Raw genomic sequence first — 22,601 nt, 5'->3', positions numbered from 1 at the left:
TGTCACATCACATGAGCGACAAAACATAACTCAACTCTTTTTCTGAATTAAGTGACTATGCAGGAACTGGGTAAGTGCTTAGGTACCATGATGGGCTGGATGAGGGTCAATAAACTGAGCGTGAATTCTGGTTAGGATTAAGGTTCTGTTTAGGACCACTTCCCAGGCCCAGGAAAAGATCAGCTGACTGTTCTAAATGGGGTTTCACTCTGTGAAGGAGCAAGTAAGTAGTTTAGCGGTGCTCCTGGATCCATCTTTGTCACTGGAGAACCAGTGGAAAAGGAGCACCTTCTGCTAGTTTGGTTGGTGCAACAGATATGGCCATCCCTTTATTGGAATAGCCTATGTCAAGTGGTCAAAGCCTGGGAAGTCTCCAGATTAGATTACCGCAATGAACTCTTTGTGGAGCTTCCCTTAAGGTTGATGTAGAAGCTGTTGCTAGTGCATAATGCCACAGCAAGGCTGCGGAAGAGTTTGAAAGCACGTCAAAGTGCAAGTAGATAAACAGGTACCACTCTGGCGGGAAGGCAAATGGCATTTCCGTGCGCTGGTCTGGTTCGCCAGAAGCGGCTTAGTCATGCTAGCCACATAACCCGGAAGCTGTACGCCGGCTCCCTCGGCCAATAAGGTGAGATGAGCACCACAACCTGAGTCGTCCGCGACTTGACCTAACGGTCAGGGGTCCCTTTACCTTTACTATTGGCATATAAAGCCCTGGACATCTTGAGATGAGGTTACCTAAAGGAGCACCTTGGTTCTCAAACGTCTTGGTACTTGTACATTTTGGCTGCAGAACACTGCAAACCCGGAAGTGAGTGTTCCAGTTTGCAAACGTTTTTTGGAAGCTGAACATCCAACACAGCTTCCACAGCTTCCAATTGAGTGCAAGAAGCTCCTGCAGCCAATCGGAAGCCACGCCTTGGTTTTCAAAGGTTTTCATAAGTCAAACGGACTTCAGGAACGGATTACGTTCAAGAACCAAGGTACAACTATACCCCTATCTGGAGACTTTGAAACACTGGAAACACACTCTTAATAGTGCCGCACGCCTTGTTTGTCAAGTCAGTACCTGACTGTCCAAATGTGGCAAAAGTGTCTTTGGTTTTGTGTAAACCAAACAAAGTTGTAGATAGTATACATTTTGAGAAAATCTAAATTGAATTTTAAAAATCAATGAATTTACAGATATGGAACTGAAAAATAAATTGGAGCAAATGTTGTTTGCTCAAGGAGATCATTTTGAAAGTTTGGCTTATGGTTCTCCAATCATATGAACACTTATCTGAAAGCAAGTCCTGCTGAACAGTGAGATTCCAAGTACACATGCATGGATCCTGCTGTATGATGGAACTCGTATATTCAAGATATTTATTGGATTCCCTTTGTCATTCTACCAATAGTTTTGGTCACAATACTTAAGCTGCAATAAATGATGTCGCAGACATGTTACAAGCACCAGTATGCTATGAAAGATTCTTCTATTTCTGCATACTTTTTTCTGGTTTGGGTTGGAAGAGATATATTTATTTATTTCTAAACATTTATATACTGCCTGATTATAATAAAACCTCAAAGTGGTTTTCAAAAAGAATATGTTTCCACAGCTGCAGCACAGCATGGCTATGTGTAGCCCTGGAAAAGCATGCCAATATTACCAGGATGAAAATTTCTATTAATAAAAAGAATGAAAAAAAGGAACATGAATACAGAATTTTCAATGTATGAAATGGAAGATTGGCATATGCAATGAAGCAAATTATATTGTGATTATTTCAGCCATTCTAATTTAAAATTAAATTATTTAAGAACTTGTCCCACATGTATCTAAGTACTTACTACTGCCTAGTCTGAGAAGCAGTACATCCTGTAGCCGTCTGTTCAAGTCTCTGAGCTCCTTCATTTCTGACACTAATGTCCCATACTCCTTTAGCTTTTTTGCTTGCTGAACAAGCTGCCTTCTTGTTCGCTCAAGTTCTTGTTGAATGTGTCTCATTTCTTCCTGCTGCTGCTGATAGCTTCGCAGCAATTCTTCATAAAGAACTCGAGGAACTACAGCATCGTCCATATTGTTCATCCTTTCTGAAGTTTCCATAAATGTTGCTGCAGGACAGGAATTGCTGAGACTCATTCCATTTTGTTTTTCAAGGCGCGCAACAACTGCTTCAATGCTTTTGTGCGTACCTTCATTTTGTTTCCTTCCATCTTGTCTCTGTGTGTTACAACAAACATTGTGTTAACATATAATACATAGCATGCTACAGAGATCTATAGTTAATTAAAACGGGAATTCACCAGAGTCCTCAAGTAAACAATGTGCTTATAATGAACTATACTAAATATGAAGTCATTATTTTTTATTGAACCATAATAATAATAAATAATCACAATCTTTTCAAGTTAGTATTTGGAGAAGGCAGGGCTGATGGTAACCCCAAATTGGGCTGCCTACCAAAGCTAGTCAAAAGTTGTGGACAATTGGCAGTGGGAATTCTCCACAATGCAGAGAGTCCTTAGTATGCTGAAGAGAATGGGAGCACACTTGTTTACATGAACTCCTTTGGAGCTTTTCAACTGAGCCTTTTGTATGAAATTTATTTTTTCAACACACAAACTAAGAAAGTTATTAGCACCTAGATATTTTTCAACAACAGTATTAAGTGTTGAATGCTCCCGGGGGGGGGGGGGGGGATAGGCATAGATATTGTGTTCTTTCATTCCATCAGCTGAGAACTATATTTTTCTCAGTGCATTTTTCTCAGTGCAGTATGCATTTAGGTAACGGTTAGTGTCAGACTAGGACTTGGGAGAGCAATTCAAATCCCCACTCAACCATGAATTTCACTGGGTGACCTTGGTCCAGTCACTGTTTCTCAACCCTACCTCACAGGGTGGTTGTGAGGGGAAAAATTGGGAGAAAGAAGCATGTACACCAGCTTGAGATCCTTGGAGTAAAAGGTGGGAAATACATACATACATACATACTTAAAATAAATTTTTGTACGCTACTGGTATGGCCACAACTTTCACACCATTAACCTAATTGGGGGGCATCAAAGCTCAAACCAATTAACAGAGTGGAATAATTCCACAATATAACAAAATCATTAATGAAATAATTTCATTCGGCATCAGGTTATCCAGTACTGTGCAATAATCAGCCATAGCTCAACTGAGGTAATGTCTCCAAGGCAAATTTATCTGCCCTTCCTTTGACTTTCAGTATTAGTACTTAAGCTTTCTTACAGCTACTTTGTGCCTCATTTTAGCATCAAGCAAAGGAGATGTGTAATTGAAATAGTTTGCTTTAAAATAATAACTGTTTTCATGATAAAACTGCATTATTTGGGCTTAGGGCAACATTATAGAGAAGCACTACATATGTAGCTAGTAAATGCAAAAATATCAAACACCCCATGTTTTCATGTTGAATTAGAAGTTTATTTTAAATTTATAACAAAATGAGAATGTGGCGATAAATGCAGAATAAAAACAATGTCAATATACTGTCATAATAGCACTAAAGAGTTTATCAGAATCATAAATCATGGATGTACCAAATGTTAAATTCATATTTAGATATAGTATGTGCATGAACAATAAACTGCATGTTTTTATACATGTTAACAGTAATGGTCAGTGCACAGTTCTTGAGTGGGAAGAATGTCAGAGCTGCAAAATTTACTTTTCCTTATTTTCTAGTCATCACCAACAGAGAGATCTGAATGCCACACCTATTTTTAAAGAACATACAGCTCTGAACTTCAAATGTTTTCTGAAGATATATCTTTTTACACAAGTATACCAAACAATAGTGTTTTGCCTATTGTTTTAGAATTTTGTAACTTCTCTTGCAAGTTTAAAATGGTGTGTGGGGGGGGGGGAGAGAGAGAGAGTGAGTGAGAGAGAGAAACTTGTCTTATTTCAAGTCTTGTAGTCCACTCTGGCAGTGCCTGCAGTAATGAAGAGTGGGTAATTATTTTTGTAAAGTAAAAATAAGAATGTAATTGTGAAGTATAAAATCCAGGATTTTACAAGCTCAGTTTCTGAAAAGGGTAGAAAATCCAGGTCTGACTTCCAATTAACTATAGAATTTGAAGAATCATGCAAAATTCAAAACTGAAACATGCATCGACTGGAATTATTCTTCTACCGTTCCACAGTTGATCTTCTCACAACTAGAGGAAACCTTGATGACGAGTCTAAGAAAATAGCAGGTGTGACTCCAAATGCATGCAAATAGAAAGATATTGACAGCATATTAATTCTGAAAGATGAAGAGCCATATTTAACATTTTTGTCCGCTAGTGAAAGCATTATCAGTTCTTTCAGATGGTCCAGTGTATTTAAGTCCAGGTATTTGCCCAAGTGCATTTCCAAAATTATTAACCATCTGCTGAATAATAAGTGTGCAGAATGCTTAAAGGAGTCAGTCCCTCTAATCAAAAACCCCAAATGCCAAAACATCCACTGATCTAATCAAAAGAAAGGATATGAATAAAGGCAACACGTGGACCAAATAATGTAGGGCAAAATGTTTCTTTATAATGTCAAATAATATGCAGCAAAATTTCTTTATAATGTCAAATAATATGCAGCGAAGACAGTATTCTGGATAAGTACACTGTTTCGGTGTAATCTTCTTCAGTTCATAACTTAATATACATGCTCCTTACGTGGAGTAGTGGTCATAGCCGTAGTGGTTACATCCGGAATACTGTCTTCGCTGCATATTATTTGACATTATAAAGAAATTTTGCTGCATATTATTTGACATTATAAAGAAACATTTTGCCCTACATTATTTGGTCCACGTGTTGCCTTTTTTCATATCCTGCTTGTAGTTTGCAACACAGGGGTATCTTTTTTGTATTTAACTAATCAAAAGAAAAACAGTATTTTCTGATAATATACTGTTCTGCACTGCATCCAGAAATTCTCTGCCAATACTTTTAATAGGCCACAGGGGGAGAATTATTCGAAGGCAATCTTATCCTGTTATTTTGGGGGTTGTTTTGAATCCTCTTGATAGTGCTCTAAAGTTCTCTGGTGGATTCACAACATCTCTTGACTTCCTTGAAATGTTGCCCGGTTGATAATTTTATAGGAAATAGTGCAACAATATTTGATGGCACAGTTTATATCTAAGAACTAAAGGATGTTCCTTTAATGGCTGTTGAGCTCGTTGGCACAATTTAGTGACGAGGTGTCAACTTTCAGCAAAATATAACTACACCTATATAGATTGTGGGCACAGTACAGTATGTGAAATAGTGCCACTAAGCAGCTGGTCATTCTCATCTTATTAAAATATTTGGAATGGAGCACAAAATTACAATTCAGAGGAAAATGTTTCTCTTTTATGGCAAAAATAAAGAACCACTTTAGCAAACCTTACTGCATGGAAGGATGAAAGTTTGCAGGCTATAGTCTACCATATTGCTGCATCAGTTTTCACTGACAATCATAACTAAGATGCAACCATGACAATTGTGCTTCATGGGCATCAAGCAGCTCAAACTTTTAAGAATACTATTTATGCAAAAAAGGTCATCATTATACCTGTCATAAGACCTTAATTTTTTTCACATCAAGATGTCCAAAATAAGAAATACAGCATATCCTACATACCTAAGCTGTTGACCAGGGTGGATAAAAATCAATGATTTTTTTTTTTTTTAAATCAGTTTTGTTTAAATTGGATATTTTTATTTAAATTGGATTTTTTAAAATAAAATGCTTTTTGGTGAAAATATATTACCATCCAAAGGTTATTCAATCATGAAATAAAGATTAGTTTTTTAATTACCGGTATGTAGAATAAGGCTGTATATGTTTAATTTTTTGGTAAATAAATTCCATTAATCCATTCACAATGTCATTTATGCTCTTCTAGAGGTTTTTGTATGATTATTGGGCAGTTTCCCTGCCTACAAGATATTATCACAGATGCTTGGTTTACTTTTGCAGTTCTCAAAACTGAATTTGACTCAGCAGAGATCACATGCCTCTTCTTCACAGCAAAAATGTTATAACATGAACAGAGTTGAGAAAAATACCTTAATCCTATTGTTCTACAAACCTATGAATACAGAATCAACCCCTTCAGTGTTAAGTTTCAAGAAGTTCAGTGGATAGAATAGAAACAATATTTTTCTGATTGTTTGGAGTGGAATGGATCTAATAAATCTATTTAAATTGTTATTATTAAGGTAATGATTATTTTTCTCCTTCCTAAGTACAACAGAAAAGTTGTCCAAATATGAATGATTAACCTATTAAACTGGGGATAAAAAACTAATATGAAAAGTTGTTATTCTAAAAATCTTCATCTACTTGCATATTAAAGTTATACTAGCAAGAATTAGTCTTTATGTAGAAAACTGTGATTTAAATCAAGCCTTACTGACTAGTGATTTAAACCGAGACATTAAGCTATTTTCAAAACAACTTGACAATCTGGGTTACTGGGTGTGTTCCTTCCCATGTTGACTATAGCTAGCATTAATGAGAAAACATATTGTATTGGCCTGAATATAAGCCTCACTTTTCCCCCAAATTCCGACCGTGGAAAGTTAAAGTGCAGCTTATATTCATGACCTTACGATATGCAGCCAGGAGCGCAGGGTAAACAGTACCAGAAGCGCAGCAAAGCGGCGCCTGCGCCGTGCGTGAGTAGTCCCCCGTCCTCTTCCCCAAGGCTGAGAAAGGAGAGAGTGAGGAAGGGGAAAGGCCGCAGGCAACGCAGCACGGCTCCCACCCCCACCCCCATCCCCCAGTATGCAGCCAGGAGCAGCAAGGAACAGAGTGGCTTATATTCAGGTATTTTTTTCTTTTTTTTCTCTCCCCCCCCCCAATTTTAAAGGTGTGGGTTATATTTGGGTATATATTTGAGGATTGGAGAAGATCAGTTTACATCCCAATCCCAAAGAAGGGCAGTGCCAAAGAATGCTCTAACTACCGCACAATTGCACTCATTTCACACGCTAGCAAGGTTATGCTTAAAATTCTACAAGGCAGGCTTAAGCAGTACGTGGACCGAGAACTCCCAGAAGTGCAAGCTGGATTTCGAAGGGGCAGAGGAACCAGAGACCAAATTGCAAACATGCGCTGGATTATGGAGAAAGCTAGAGAGTTCCAGAAAAACATCTACTTCTGCTTCATTGACTACGCAAAAGCATTTGACTGTGTCGACCACAGCAAACTATGGAAAGTTCTTAAAGAAATGGGAGTGCCGGATCACCTCATCTGTCTCCTGAGAAATCTCTATTTGGGACAAGAAGCTACAGTTAGAACTGGATATGGAATAACTGATTGGTTCAAAATTGGGAAAGGAGTACGACAAGGCTGTATATTGTCTCCCTGCTTATTTAACTTATATGCAGAATTCATCATGCGAAAGGCTGGGCTGGATGAATCCCAAACCGGAATTAAGATTGCCGGAAAAAATATCAACAACCTCAGATATGCTGATGATACAACCTTGATGGCAGAAAGTGAGGAGGAATTGAAGAACCTTTTAATGAGGGTGAAAGAGGAAAGCGCAAAATATGGTCTGAAGCTCAACATCAAAAAAACTAAGATCATGGCCACTGGTCCCATCACCTCCTGGCAAATAGAAGGGGAAGAAATGGAGGCAGTGAGAGATTTCACTTTCTTGGGTTCCATGATCACTGCAGATGGTGACAGCAGTCACGAAATTAGAAGACGCCTGCTTCTTGGGAGAAAAGCAATGACAAACCTAGACAGCATCTTAAAAAGCAAAGACATCACCTTGCCAACAAAGGTCCGTATTGTTAAAGCTATGGTTTTCCCAGTAGTAATGTACGGAAGTGAGAGCTGGACCATCAAGAAGGCTGATCGCCGAAGAATTGATGCTTTTGAATTATGGTGCTGGAGGAGACTCTTGAGAGTCCCATGGACTGCAAGAAGATCAAACCTATCCATTCTCAAGGAAATCGGCCCTGAGTGCTCACTAGAAGGACAGATCCTGAAGTTGAGGCTCCAGTACTTTGGCCACCTCATGAGAAGAGAAGACTCCCTGGAAAAGACCCTGATGTTGGGAAAGATGGAGGGCACAAGGAGAAGGGGACGACAAAGGATGAGATGGTTGGACAGTATTCTCGAAGCTACTAACATGAGTTTGGCCAAACTGCGGGAGGAAGTGAAGGATAGGCGTGCCTGGCGTGCTCTGGTCCATGGGGTCACGAAGAGTCGGACACGACTGAACGACTGAACAACAACAAAAATATTTGGGTATGGCTTATATTCGGGGCAATACTGTACTTGCCATACCCGTAGGTATAGCATTTCATAGCACACTGAATACTGTGTACTACATCAACAAGCAAATGAACAAATTAGCATGGAAGTTTCTATGTATTGTTAATGGATTATCCTACACATAGATTTAAGAAATGTGTGTGGGAGAATTAATGAGGAGCAACTGTAATTCAGAAAAAGGCATATCCGGTGAGACTGCCTTTTGAGTTTGGTTGAAGGGAATCAAAATGTGCTTTCCTGGGCCCAGCATGTGGCAGTATTGGTGGCAATAAGACTGGAGACTCCATGAAGTCCAATGTAAAAGCAGAATGTAAATACTGTACAGGGAACTCGCAACTTGTGCACATTTAACTTGTGCGCATTCAGCTTTACGTGCTTGGCAGATTTAAAAAATAAAAAAATAAAAATGGTGAGGGAAGGGGACAGGCATTGAGGAAAAAATACATTGGCAATCTCACATGATTTTGCCTTTATGAGCTATTCCCAGAAGAGTAAATTAATAGTTGGCTGCATGTGTGCATCACATCGTACTGATCTACAATTCTTATTGTAGATTGATCATATGGTGTGGTTATCATGTTTCTACCATTTTTTCTTGTTAAAAAAATAAAATAAACTTACACTGCAAACTTAAAAAACCAACTGTATGCCTGTGGCATACGTACGTAATAGCTTTTGTATATGCTGCTTCTCTATAACGTTGTCACTAAGCCAAACACCTATTCCCTGACTCTAACGAAAACATTGGCAGTCATCATGATTCTAAAAGAGTCAAAATGTGCATGCATATGCTCCCTATCTGATTTTCCTAGAATTAAAATGAAGTACACCTGCACAAGCAGCCTTGAGTACTGGTATGTATTGGCCAAGGAGGGCCAGGTAATGTTTTCTTCAGTATATAAAAGGCTGATTATTACACAGTACCTGGTAGCAGGCTAAAAAGGAAAAGCTTGGCAAATAATATGACCCATAGAACTATGTGTCCCACAAACCATTTTATCACATAAGCAAAACTTGGAATACAAACATACATTAAAACACTTTTGCATGTCTGTTGTGCACTTTTTGTATGATGCTTCTTCACTGCATCACAGATCTCTTCATTTTGAGCATTTATTCACTCCATTTACTTTTAAACCAGATGAGTTCAAGAACTGTTTGTAGGGCACATGTCTTTAGAAGCATCCTGACAAAAATCAGGAAGGAATTTTCCTGAGAACTTTTAGCTCAAGGTCAGTGTATTTCGTTACCTAAATCCACTGAGGAAAAAAATAGTTTCCAGATGGTGAGACTAAAATCACTGAGCACATTTTCCTGCTCAGCCAGTCACTTAAAAAGACAAGCACACTGTGTATTGTTTTATGTTTCATAGTGATATTTTTATGTGACACTTTCAGTTTACCATGTGCTCCTTGTGAAGTAGGCTACTAAAATTTCCATCTAGTAACAGAAAACATAGGATGAAGCCCCAAAGCTGTCACAGTAACCTAATTGACCACATGAATTTGGGTATCAGCACTTTTATTCTCAATTCCTTCCCTAATGATCCCTGGCATGGAATTTGCCTTTCCCACAGCTGTTGCACACTGGGTCAGCATCTTCACTTAGGTATCTACTACAACTCCAAGCTCCTGGTCATTCACCTCTAGTTCAGAGTATATGTGTGGAATTACGCTTTTTTTGTCCCTACATGCATCACCTTACACTAGTTTGCACTTAAATGCATTTACCATTTTGCCACACTGGGTGAATACCCAATTTGGAGAGGTCCTTTTCTAGCTCTTCAATGCTCCTTTAACAACCCTGAGAGGTTTCTTATTTCCCACCCTCAGGCACACTCTAAATCTGTTCTAGGGGATTCCCCCAACTCTCTAGAGCAGATTTGGCCACAGCACTGGGTGCATATTGAGGGAGGAGAGAGGGGAGAAGCCCGTTGCACAAGCGGAAATCCTTTTCTGATAGGATGAGGGAGTTGGATGTTCCCCTTCAACAGCAGAATGAATTACGTTGTATATATTTCATTGTGGGGTTTTATTTTGTTAAGATTAGACCTTTTAAACAACATCTAGAAAAGGCAGGTGCTGATACTCTCAAACCCATAAACACATGGATTACATGTATCATACTTCATCCACATGCCACATTTTAGAGAATGCCAGTCCACTATGAAGTTATTTACTGGTGTTAACCAGTTAACACCAGTAACCGAAGGGAAGAAAAGGCAACCAGACATGAATGTGAACGAGAAGTTTCTTTCAGGAAGTGTCGTAAAACTTTTTTTAAAATTTACAGTGCAAATTGAGTAACAACGCTGAAAACTCATTTTCACAAAACCCTGTTGCTGACCTTCAATTAAAAAACTAGCAAAACAACTCTTTGGGCCAAAGTGGAACAGTGTCCAACAATGACAAAAGTAAGGAACTTGAGCAAATAGGATGAAAAAGCCCCATGCATTTACAAAAGAGACATTTAAAGCAATTCAGGGGTCTTGATCACATTCATACTCCCATCAGTCGTAGCCAGTAATACAATGCTTTGTATGCTTTCCTTTAAGGTCTGAAGACACAAAGTTTAAAAAAGAGCAACAAAAAAACTTCCAATACCTTACAGTGTCTAAGTTCCATATCTTCATTCCCATAATTTGTAATTTTTCCTATTTCTTCTAGGTGATTGAGAGAAAGCTTGGGGATTTTAATTTTCTTCTGCATCACACTGTTTTCAAGATCAGTTTTATCTTCTGTAAAATTTACATAAAAATAAAAATGGTCAAATTCATCAAACTTTTCATCAAACTTATCATTCAAATGCTGTATCACTGAGGCCAGACCACTTAAAGTTTCCCATGCTCAACTGTCTTCAGCGTGCAGTGGAATTCAATTGCTCCACAGACTCTAAACATTAACACCAAAATGAATAATGCCACAGGTAATTCTACATTTTTTAATTCTGTATTTTCCAAGACAGAAAAATGCAATCACCACATTTGTATTTGTGTTATTTCATTTAAATGTATGAAAATTTTAAACTTCCTATTACAAAAGGGCAAGTCCTTTACCAAAACAAAAAAGAGGCAATGTTTAAAGAAGATATGCTGATGTTCCTCCAGCGTATATGCATTAAGAATACCTCTCCCCCATCTCTCAGAACAGTTATAGCAAATTCCCAAGCAGCTGGCATACTGTGAAATGAAGTTCTTTCAGCACTGTTGACACCTGCAGCAGGTAGCAGCTCAACTTACAAGAGTCAGGTGGAAAAAAAGAGAGAGACCACTCTCCCAACATTATCACTATGGCATTGCTTTAAAAAAAAAAGCTGTCACTGCCACTGTCAATTGCCCGGTTTGCTCTCTACATTAATGTACTAGTGCATGGTGCTCAAAAGCTCCCACAGCACTCTTCCTCTCCCCCTGCTGCACTGTGGACAAAGCAAGCCAGAGTCTGGACTGTGATATGTTTCCTCCAAACAAACCATGAACAGTAACCAAGGTTTGTTATTAGCTTACAGCTCATGGTTTGTTTGGAGGAAAAACCATGAGCCTAGGTTCAGATGACATGACAACACAGACTCTGGGTTGTTTCATCTGCCGTGTGGTAGCAGGAGGTGCAAGGGAGAGGTGCTGTGGGAATGTCTGTGCAGTGTGTATTACACACTATGGTTTAATGTGACGTACAAACTGAACCAACGTCACCACTGGTAAATATCCAGGCAAGTGGGCTTGCTGCGGAAAGGAGTTAGACCTTGTTTTACTGAGCCCAATTCAAAATAAAACTGTCAATATTTTCATTATATATAAATATGCCATTTCCTTTGCTCTGGCAAGGAAAAGATTAAGTGGCAACAACAAGCAGCACTGTCCTTTCTGGATCACAGGGACAGGCAGAGGCCTGAATGGGACCTCTTCCAATCCTAACTACCGTATGTTTACTGCTTTTTGGAAGCAGAGGCCACCACTGGAGTCCAGTGGCTTGAGAACCAAGACAGTAGTGTGCATGTTTATTTGCTGAACTCTGGAGCCTTCAAGTGCAATTTCCAGGCAGACTGTTCAGAACCCATATCACCCCTGATAAAGTTTCCTTCCTATACTTTTCATTTGTCACTCAGCTCCTGGCAAGCAACACATAATTTGGGACCAAGGCAGATATTGTCAACACATCTGAGAAATCAAACAAGGTTGATGTTTCTGCTTACTGAGATGCATAATCTCCCTTTGCTTTCCGAAAGATGGTTAATATATTTTTCATTTGTTAATGCTTTTTTGTTCTCGTCCTCTTTCAGCTTTTATCAAGGGATTCTATTATCTATTGCTCTGCTGCTCTTGATTTTTGGATCAATTCTAATTATTATTTTTAATGGACTGATTTTACTTGACAATGTTTTTATTGTATGCATCTTTGATCTTTTGAAAGGTGTCTAATAAATCTTGTAAAGAAAGGAAGTTTGCTTTGGTATACCCCTGCAAATTTTAATATATTTACCTATGATTATTTAGTATTATATGAGTGAGGCGAACTTAAAATTCTGATCAATATTCATCTCTAATTTCCTTTCTTCTATGTAAACCTAACTTCCCCACCCCCACTCTCTCATTTTTAATCTCCTGCTCCTTACATATATATGACAACATCAATCTGATGACTCCTTTACATTTTTTCTCTGTGGAAATGAAAATGCGATTATCCAGACCTAGCAGTCAGATTGGTGTGTTTGTTAAAAATGGCAGACTTATAAAACGCACTGAGAAGAGGACTCTAAGGATTGCTGTTTAGAATTTTATTTCATCACTACTTCTTGCATCTAGCTTGGTATTTCTTATGACTATCTGCAGTTCACTTTAGCTTCTCTTGGTTCCTTTTTTGCATCTTTTGTATGTATTTTCTTTACTCTGCCTCAGGATACAATTTCACTAGTTGAGAGATCCATTTCTGTCTTTGACAAAAAAGAATTGCATTCATCTGTGTAACTCATCTCTAATGAATGCTGTGCTCCTCATTAAACCCTGATTTACCTTTGTTTCCCTTTTCTGCACTGTCAACACTAACCATTTGTGAGCCCACTGAAAGCTGCTGCTTTAGGAAAATGAAACTAAGTACATACGGTACTAGCAGCATCCACATGGAAGTGTTTCAGAGAGCTTCATGGAATTTTTTCTTAGAACACAATGTGTTCGTGGAACAAGGTGCATGTTCTTTTCCTAATCAGCAACTCCTAAAAATATATTAAATCATGTGTTTACAATATGTTGTGGAAAAACCAGCACAAACATTCTAACCTCATTTTATCAGTAAAATAGCATCTTTTATGCTTTGAAATTTTATGTCCATTAAACCAGTCTTCCCCAACTGGTGTCCTCCAGATGTTTTGAACTACAACTCCCATCACGCCTGATTAGTCACAGCTGAGGGGGCGGCTGTAAACCAAAACATCTGGAGGGCACCAGGTTGGGGGAATTATTAGACTATATTAGGCATGGCATGTCTTGGGAAAATATTGCTTAACTGGCAAAAAACTGGACAACCTTTCAGCTTCTGAATGGATCATTCCAAAGACCCATCAAGTCAGCATTTTGTTCCCAGGTGCCTATGAAAGCCCATAAGCAGGACATTAGCACAAAAATACTCTCCCGCTCATGTTACCCAGCAAGTTGTAGTCAGAGGCATCCTGCTTCTGATTCGAAAGAGTAATAACAGCTGTGCTGTATAGTAGCTAACAATAGCCTAATCCTGCATGAATTTGTCTAAATCCATCCAAGTTGGCCATCACTGCATCTTGCAGTAGCAACTTCCATACATCTCTGTGCTATACTTCCTCTTGTCTGTCCTGAACCGCGCACCATTCAGCTTCATTGAGTGACAACAATTCATGTGTGTTGTTGTTGTTGTTGTTTAGTTGTGTCCGACTCTTCATGACCCCATGCACCAGAGCACGCCAGGCACTCCTGTCTTCCACTGCCTTGCGCAGTTTGGTCAGACTCATGTTGGTAGCTTTGAACACACTGTCCAACCATGTCGTCCTCTGTCATCCCCTTCTCCTTGTACCCTCAATCTTTCCCAACAATATATATGGGGGGGCTCCATATTCACTTTCTTCACACCATGCATGGTTTTATTGACTATCATGTCCCCCTTTATTCATCAAAACACTGCAATGCCCCTCAATAATTTTAGCTGTGGTTTTCTGGCTCTACAAAACTATTTTTGAATGTGACAACCAGAACTAGACAAAGTATTTCAAGCACAGTTGTACTATATATATGTATCAGGCATATTTCACCCCCTTTCCTAATGATCCATCACATGAAATTCATCCTTTTCATAGAGCTGCCTCACCTCTCTTTCTTTGACAGCCATTCTAAGTTCAAACCCCATCAGTGTATCATTTCTGATCACTGACAAATCTGACTGGGGTTGGGAGTCCAACAACATCTAAGAGCCACAGATTACCCACCTCAGTCACAGACAGAATACCGGTACCTATCAAGTAACTGAAATACACACTGCAATATGTAATTTCCCAGCTCACAAAACTCAGCCAGAATGGACCACACTTTGTACAGATTCAATATTTACAATCATGAAATAAATGAATGAAGAGCAAGATTATGAGCAAGGGGTAGACAGCTAACTCAGCCTACTTCAAGAACCTTCACTTCACTAGTCCAAACTGCTGTCATCCTTGTCATTCCTGTATTGCAGTGAATTGGACAAGATGAACCTTCGGGTCCCTTCCAACTCTACATTTCTATGAGTTAATGAATGTGGGAAATTCTGTATTAATGCTTTTGAGGTGGGGAACCCCTCAGAAGAGTAGGGTCTTCCCCAAATCAGGCATTCTCAATAGAGAGTCATCATTCCTTATACTGAGAATTGTTATTTTCCTACATCACGTTTGTAACCAGACATGCAGCAGGTAAAAATCACCTCCAGCCAACCAGGAAGGGAAGAGTTTTTAAAAGACTGTATGAAGCACTTGCTTGAAGTTTCTGACAATAAAAAAAACTAATTTTTGCATCAATATCACCACTGAATTATCTATATTTTGGATACGAATAATTAATTGTTATGCTGTAGTCATAGAAGGATGTTGTTCTTTTGGTAAAATATACATGATGAAATCAAAGTCACATCCTGGGGGAAATTACAGCAAATATTTGAAATACAGTCTAGCAGTGAAAACTTTGCAGTGGGCCACCCTGATTAAATAATTGATACAAATCAGGAATTGTCACTGTTGTTAACTACCATTTGTTCTGCACTGATTGAACTTAGCATCTAGGTATGTTGTACTCAGCATATATAATGATATATAGAACAACAGGTACCTTTTACAAGCTAGAGCTTCACTTCCTGTCTTGCAACAGATATGATATTCACCTCATGTTTTAACACAGATATGGGGATTTTTAATGTTACTGATTGCATAAAGAATCCTGTGACCTGAAATGCTTCTTGCCCTAAGTGTGTTTAGCAGAAATCCTGCTGTTTGGCATTTTGAATACAGAGCGTTATTCTAGATTATATAAGGTTTTGTTCTTGCGGCACAGAGGATTGTTAATTCTCAGTCCTGTCAACAGGGTCACTGCAACCCCCAACTTTTCAGCATGTCTTTGGGATCAAAGAATCCTAAAAGGGTAAAGGACATTTTGGTTTTGAATCTATAAAACAGTTTGTTTTTGTTTTTGTTTTGTTTTGTTTTGTTTTAAAAAGGCACCTCAGCTGCCAGCTTATAATGCCCAAACTTGAGAATGGATACCTGGAAAGAAGAGCCTCTTCTCGATGCATGCCCCCAGAATGTTCTGCTCAATGTGTATCTTTCTCAGATAACAACGCCCTTGGGATTCTTGTGTGCTGCAAGTATATCACTCTGGAGATATACCGTACTAAAAAATAATATTTTAAAGCTACAAACTAACTTGTATTCACCGGGGGGGGGGGGACAACTAACTAAGGAGCAGTGATGATACTAATTTACTCTTTCCAGTCTTTGAATCATAGCTCAGTAGCTCAGGCCTTTTAAAGGCTAGCTTTTTTTCTCTCCCTCTTTTGCCTTCCTTCTTATCCTTGATGTACCGTATTTTCCGGCGTATAAGACGACTGGGCGTGTAAGACAACCCCCAACTTTTCCTGTTAAAATGTAGAGTTTGAGATATACTCGACCGCAGATTCTCCACCCGGCGTATAAGACGACCCCCGACTTTTGAGAAGATTTTCCTGGATTAAAAAGTAGTCTTATACGCCAGAATATACAGTAAGTACTTTTCTATAATTCTGCAAGACCTGTATGGCAGTGGGGGGTGCTGTTTCACAGATAGAAGATTGTGATTTTTCACAGCACAGATAGAAAGGATTTGTTTATTTACCTGATAGACTTGTATTATCCCACTTCAGAAAGGTATTTTCTAGCAACATGTAGCTTAACAATAAAAACAAAACAAACTAATATGAATAAGCAAGTTCAAAATAACATGTGGCAGCACAAAAAGCAATCAAGTTGAAATTTCAGATATAAAAGCAGTAGAACTGAAAAAGCAACAATAAACTAAAGCCATTTTTGCATGGCATAGACGAAATTAGTAAAAATAAATAAATAAATCATCCAGCATGTACGTAGTGGAATCATTCCACAGACTGGAAACTACTGCAGAGAAGGCACATCACCTAACCTAAACAAGCAAAAGTCGGGGGGGGGGGATCTCTCAACAGATAATCAGAACTGGTGGTCTTTGGCATAACCTATAAATCCTGGGATCAAGGCAACCCACCACTTGGAAACATATAGGAAGCCAATTAAGATGGCAAGATAACACATGCCTATCATAAGCACGGTAGATATGTTCTCAATATGAGACACTTCTGAAAAAGAACTGTAGCTCAGTAGTTGAGCACCTGCCTTGAATGCAGTTTCAGTCCCTGGAATCTTCAGGTAGGGATGCAAGGTTCCCTAGCTGAAATGGTGGTGAGCATATGCCAGTCAAAACAGAAAGTACTAAGCAAGATGGACCAATAACATGACTTGGTGTAAGGCAGTTTCCTATGTTCCTAGTGCAGCTCCACATAATGTATTGTAGTTGTCAAGGCTGAATGGTACAAGGACATGGCCAGGCTACGTCTGCTCAGAAGGAGTAGCAACTGGCACTCTAGTCTGAAGTACTTTGTGAAAAGTGCTGTGTGCCACAGCACGACTTGGGTGTTCATAGCAAAGGATGGGTCTAACAGTACTTGCAGACTTAAGAGGGCATGCAACCTTATGCAGAACAGATCCTCAGTCAGGCAGACTACTTACCAACAGATCCTGCTTTAGGTTGCATCCCACCTTGAAGTGTAACTTGAAAATATTTAAATAAATTAAAAATCCCATCTTGTTTGGACTGAGCTCCATTTTACAGCTGGACCTTTGTCCTTAACCACAGCTACAGGGCCCCAGGACAACCTTCTGGAATCCACCAAGTGCTTATATTCCAATAACCAGGTCCAGGATGGTGTGGCTGATAATATCAAATGCCACTGAGGTATCCAAAAAATTATCAGTATCACACTCCTTCTGTCCTTCCACAGCAAGTCATCAGAAACAACAAATCAGTTTCTGTGACACACCTAAGCATAAACCCTGATCTAAATAATCAACTGGAGGAGACTCTTGAGAGTTCCATGGACTGCAAAAAGATCAAACATATCCATTCTTAAAGAAATCAGCCCTGAGTGCTCACTGGAAGGGCAGATCCTGAAGTTGAGGCTCCAATACTTTGGCCACCTCATGAGAAGAGAAGACTCCCTGGAAAAGACCCTGATGTTGGGAAAGATGGAGGGCACAAGGAGAAGGGGACGACAGAGGATGAGATGGTTGGACAGTGTTCTCGAAGCGACTGGCATGAGTTTGGCCAAACTGCAGGAGACAGTGGAGGATAGGGGTGCCTGGCGTGCTCTGGTCCATGGGGTCACGAAGAGTCGGACACGACTGAACGACTGAACAACAACAAATAATCAACATTTAGGAATGTGTGTAATTATCTAGCTACCATCTGACTGATATCTGGTACTGGAAGTAATATTAGTGACCAGCCAGTAGTTGACACTAATAACCACTTCCTGAACGTGTACTATGAAAATAATTAGGCAACACCCTAAATCTGTGACTGAATTGTTATAATTGTGCTGTTCAGGCTGTGATGAATGTTTTATCCCCAAGTAAGTCACAATAGGCCTTCAAGGTTTCCTTAAGATCTTTCTGTGGACTCATTTGGGGACATCTCATCATTCAAAGACACATCAGTATATGGCACTGAGATGATACAGTAGTGGTAGAACAGTATACTCATTGGGCGGTATCGCTGCCAGAGAATGGTCTCAAATATGAGCTCTCACTTTTGTCCAGTCATATTTGGTTTGAGTCTTCCTCCACTTGTATTCTAGACATTACCTCCACCTTCTTCATCAGCTATTGGATAAGCTAAGGTACTGCACAACCTCAGCTCAATAATAAGAGGAGTGAATTTACAGTCCACATAATTTCAGAACTCCATAATGTGATCAGGGCTTCAATAGGACCAGCAGCTACAACAACAAAATCTCAAAGACTCAGGAATTGATCAGAATCCATCAGCCTCTGAGGCCATCTTAACAGGTCTACAATGTGACACAAGTGAAATATCACTGTGATCCAACTCTCTGAACTGCCAAGATATGTGTGTGTGTGTGTGTGTGTGGATGCAGCAGAGGTGTACCTCTGCCCAGCCTTGTCTGGCTCCACTGGCACAGAACACTTTAAGTCACAGAACACTTTGAGACATCATGTTAGGGCGTATCTCAGTGATAAGGATGAATGTATTGCCAAAAATGTTATTTTTATTTCAAACTTTGCCAATTATTGAGAAGATGGATTGTTTCAAAAGGTGGCAAAAGGATTTGTCGAAATTTATCTGGCAAGGGAAGAAACCAAGAATTAAATATAAAATACTAACTGATTCAAAGGAGAGAGGTGGATTCTCGCTGCCAGATCTAAGAATTTATTATGAAGCAGCTGCCTTTTGTTGGTTGAAAGATTGTTTTTTGTTAGAAAATACAGATGTATTAGATTTGGAAGGACATGATAATGTTTTTGGTTGGCATGCATATATTTGGTATGACAAGATCAAGGCCCATAAAGGTTTCAAATCGCATATAATCAAAAAAGCTTTGTTTAAGGTATGGATGAAGTATAAAGATTTACTTGAAAGGAAAACACCCAGATAGTTATCACCTCTAGAAGCAAAAGCCCATAAAAGAGCAAATATGGATAGACAATGGCCAAAATATAGTGACATTTTGATACAAGAAGGAGAACATTTAAAATTAAAATCATATGAACAATTGAAAGGAAATGTAACAGATTGGCTACAATACTATCAGATTAATGAATTATTTAAGTCAGATAGAAAAATTGGTTTTCAGTTAGAAATATCTAAGTTGGAGATGGAATTATTAGAGCCAATATCAAAAAAATTATCCAGAATGTATAATTTACTGCTTGAGTGGCATACAAAAGATGAAATGGTAAAATCAACAATGATAGACTGGGCTAATGATGTGGGGCATAATATTATGTTGGAAGATTGGGAAAGACTGTGGAAAACTGGTATAAAATTTTCAGTGTGTAATATGCTTAGAGAGAATATCATGAAGATGATGTATAGGTGGTATTTGACACCGGTTACATTGGCAAAAATATACCATGGACAAAGTAATAAATGCTGGAAATGTAAACAGGTAGAAGGAACTTTTTTCCATATGTGGTGGACGTGCCCAAAGGTAAAAGACTTCTGGGAAAAGATTTATAATGAAATGAAGAAGGTGTTGAAAAACACATTTCATTTTAAAAGAAACCAGAAGTCTTTTTATTGGGCATCCTAGTCCAAGAAATCCCAAAATGTGATAGAATTGTATTTATGTATGCCACAACAGCAGCTAGAATTTTGATAGCTAAAAACTGGAGCAGAGGAACCACCAACGATTGAAGAATGGCAGATGAAAATGATGGACTATATGGAACTTGCTGAGATGACCGGGAAGCTCCGTGACCAGAGGGACAATGTGGTGGGAGAAGAATGGAAGAAATTTAAATTGTATTTAAAAAAGTATAGTAAGATTGAAATTTAGAAGGAACTTGTAAGAAAAGTTAGACTGCAGATTTAGAATTATGTTAAGTGTTAAAGAAATGTGAAATAATGAATTAAGAATATAGTTAAAGAAATGGATAGGATTTTTTGAAAAATAAGGTTTGTATAATGTAAAGAAATTACTAAAGATGAATGATAATGAACGCAGGAAGGGCAGACGTGAGGAAGTCAATTTACAATGTTAAGGAAAGAATCAATTTTTAACGAATGATTTTTTGTTTTTCATTTTTGTAGTTTGTTTGTAATAGTTTTTATTTTTAATTTTTTGTAGTTTGTTTGTAATAGTTGTATTTGTTTGTTGTATGTATTTTGTTGATGTTTTGAAAAAGTTTATAAATATAATTTTTTAAGAACACTTTGAGCCATCACCAGCAGTTACCCCACTCATAAACCTACAAAACGGGACATTCTGGAAGGTGGAGAGGAAGCAAGTAAATGAATCACTGGCTCTTCAGCAGGCCCTACTTCTGTCACATGACAGCAAGGGACATGATATGGGCCTCTTTGGTGCACCAGCTTAGGTGCTGGCTAACAAAATGAACCAGGCTGGTACAAGATGTGTGGATGTGTGAAAGTTGCTATTCTGCTCTATTAAGCCATGTTGCTGCAGACCAGAGGTCTGAATTGTTCTCCACACTTCAGTAGGAAAGGAAAGAGGTATATGCCTAGGGGCCTACTTCTCCTTGTGCACTGTTGAAACAATGTATTAGCCAGAATTTAGGTTCAAATAGTAAAGCTGTATCTATATGCTGGGGCTAGAAGGGGATAAGATTACCTGGGATAAAGTCCACCTATCTCCAGCATGGCTCCCTTAATTCATGTGGATGGGGAGTGGGGAGAGAGGGACTGTGAATAAAAGAAGGTGCCCATTATGTGCGGTGAGGCATACACCCTGTGCGTACTTCTGTGGACCTAAGAGTGCAATCCTATACATACTCACCTGGCAGTATGTGTTTATAGGACTACACTGTTAATTTGTAAAAATACCAGCCATATGAAAAACCTTGTTGCACTGCATCTGGCAGTTCATGAACAGAAAGGACCGAAAAGGAAAAGGGTAAAACGCGGATCTAGACGGATCCTCATGGATCCTCCATTTTTTTACAAATAACTCCAAAAAGATTAGTGTCAAATCACATCTAGAAGCCACGCCTACAGTCTGGAGTATAAAAAACGGGAATCCAACACTTTGCTGCGCTGTAGCACCACAAAAACATGGATCCGAGGCATGGATCCACATGAATTCATATGATTTTTATATTGAAACAAAATAAAACCACCATGATACTCTACACCAAATATTAATCTATAGGTAGCACCAAAAAAATCACGTTTCCACTATTCCATGAGGCCGCAATGGTGCACCCTTTTTGCACTGCGCCACTTCAAACTCACCGGCAAATCACTCATCATAGCCAGGGGCACAGCCTACACCACAAAAAACACGGATCCACCGCTTCCTGGCGACACCACGGCCCAAAAACGTGATTCTGAAGCATGGATCCTCACGGATCCTCACCCTTTTTGCACTGCGCCACATCAAACTCACCCTCAAATCACACACCATAGCCAGGGGCACCACCTGCACCAAGAAAATCTCAGATCCACCGCTTCCTGTCGACACCACGGCCCAAAAACGTGTTTCTGAAGCGCGGATCCTCATGGATCCGCACCCTTTTTGCAGTGGGCCACATCAAACTCACCGACAAATCACACATCATAGCCAGGGGCACAGCCTGCACTACAAAAAACACGGATCCACCGCTTCCTGGCGACACCACGGCCCAAAAACGGGGTTCTGAAGCACGGATCCGCACCCTTTTTGCAGTGGGCCACATCAAACTCACTGGCAAATCACACATCATAGCCAGGGGCACAGCCTGCACCACAAAAAACACGGATCCACTGCTTCCTGGCGACACCATGGCCCAAAAACGTGGTTCTGAAGCGCGGGTCCTCACGGATCCGCACCCTTTTTGCACTCCGCCACATCAAACTCACCGGCAAATCACACATCATAGCCAGGGGCACAGCCTGCACCACAAAAAACACGGATCCTCCGCTTCCTCTGGCCTGGAGGCAAGCACTCCTCCTGCAGGAACTTAGTTCCCTTTGCCTCTCTGCCCTGAGCCTCTGCAGCTCAGGAGAGGCTGGTGGGTTACCGGACCCAGGG

At 39.4% G+C, this 22,601-nt stretch overlaps 1 protein-coding gene across 4 annotated transcripts in view; it reads right to left on the bottom strand.

The window, feature by feature from the left end:
* The window catches only part of BEND5 (BEN domain containing 5), a 449,709-nt gene that overhangs the window by 13,546 nt on the left and 413,562 nt on the right, over positions 1-22,601 (bottom strand). For 2 of the 4 annotated variants that reach the window (XM_033152183.1, XM_033152186.1), the window contains 2 exons: positions 10,884-11,017; positions 1,837-2,209 (listed from right to left, as the gene is read on the bottom strand). In XM_033152183.1, coding sequence (XP_033008074.1) covers positions 1,837-2,209; positions 10,884-11,017 — 507 coding nt within the window. The remainder of the gene's footprint in view (positions 1-1,836; positions 2,210-10,883; positions 11,018-22,601) is intronic. The other 2 variants (XM_033152185.1, XM_033152184.1) reach the window with 2 other exon arrangements.

This window comes from Lacerta agilis, chromosome 6 (assembly GCF_009819535.1).
Source record: "Lacerta agilis isolate rLacAgi1 chromosome 6, rLacAgi1.pri, whole genome shotgun sequence".
Classification (NCBI taxonomy): domain Eukaryota; kingdom Metazoa; phylum Chordata; class Lepidosauria; order Squamata; family Lacertidae; genus Lacerta; species Lacerta agilis.
The sequence above is the reverse complement of the archived record's forward strand: the minus strand, read 5'-3'. Positions and strand labels throughout refer to the sequence as shown.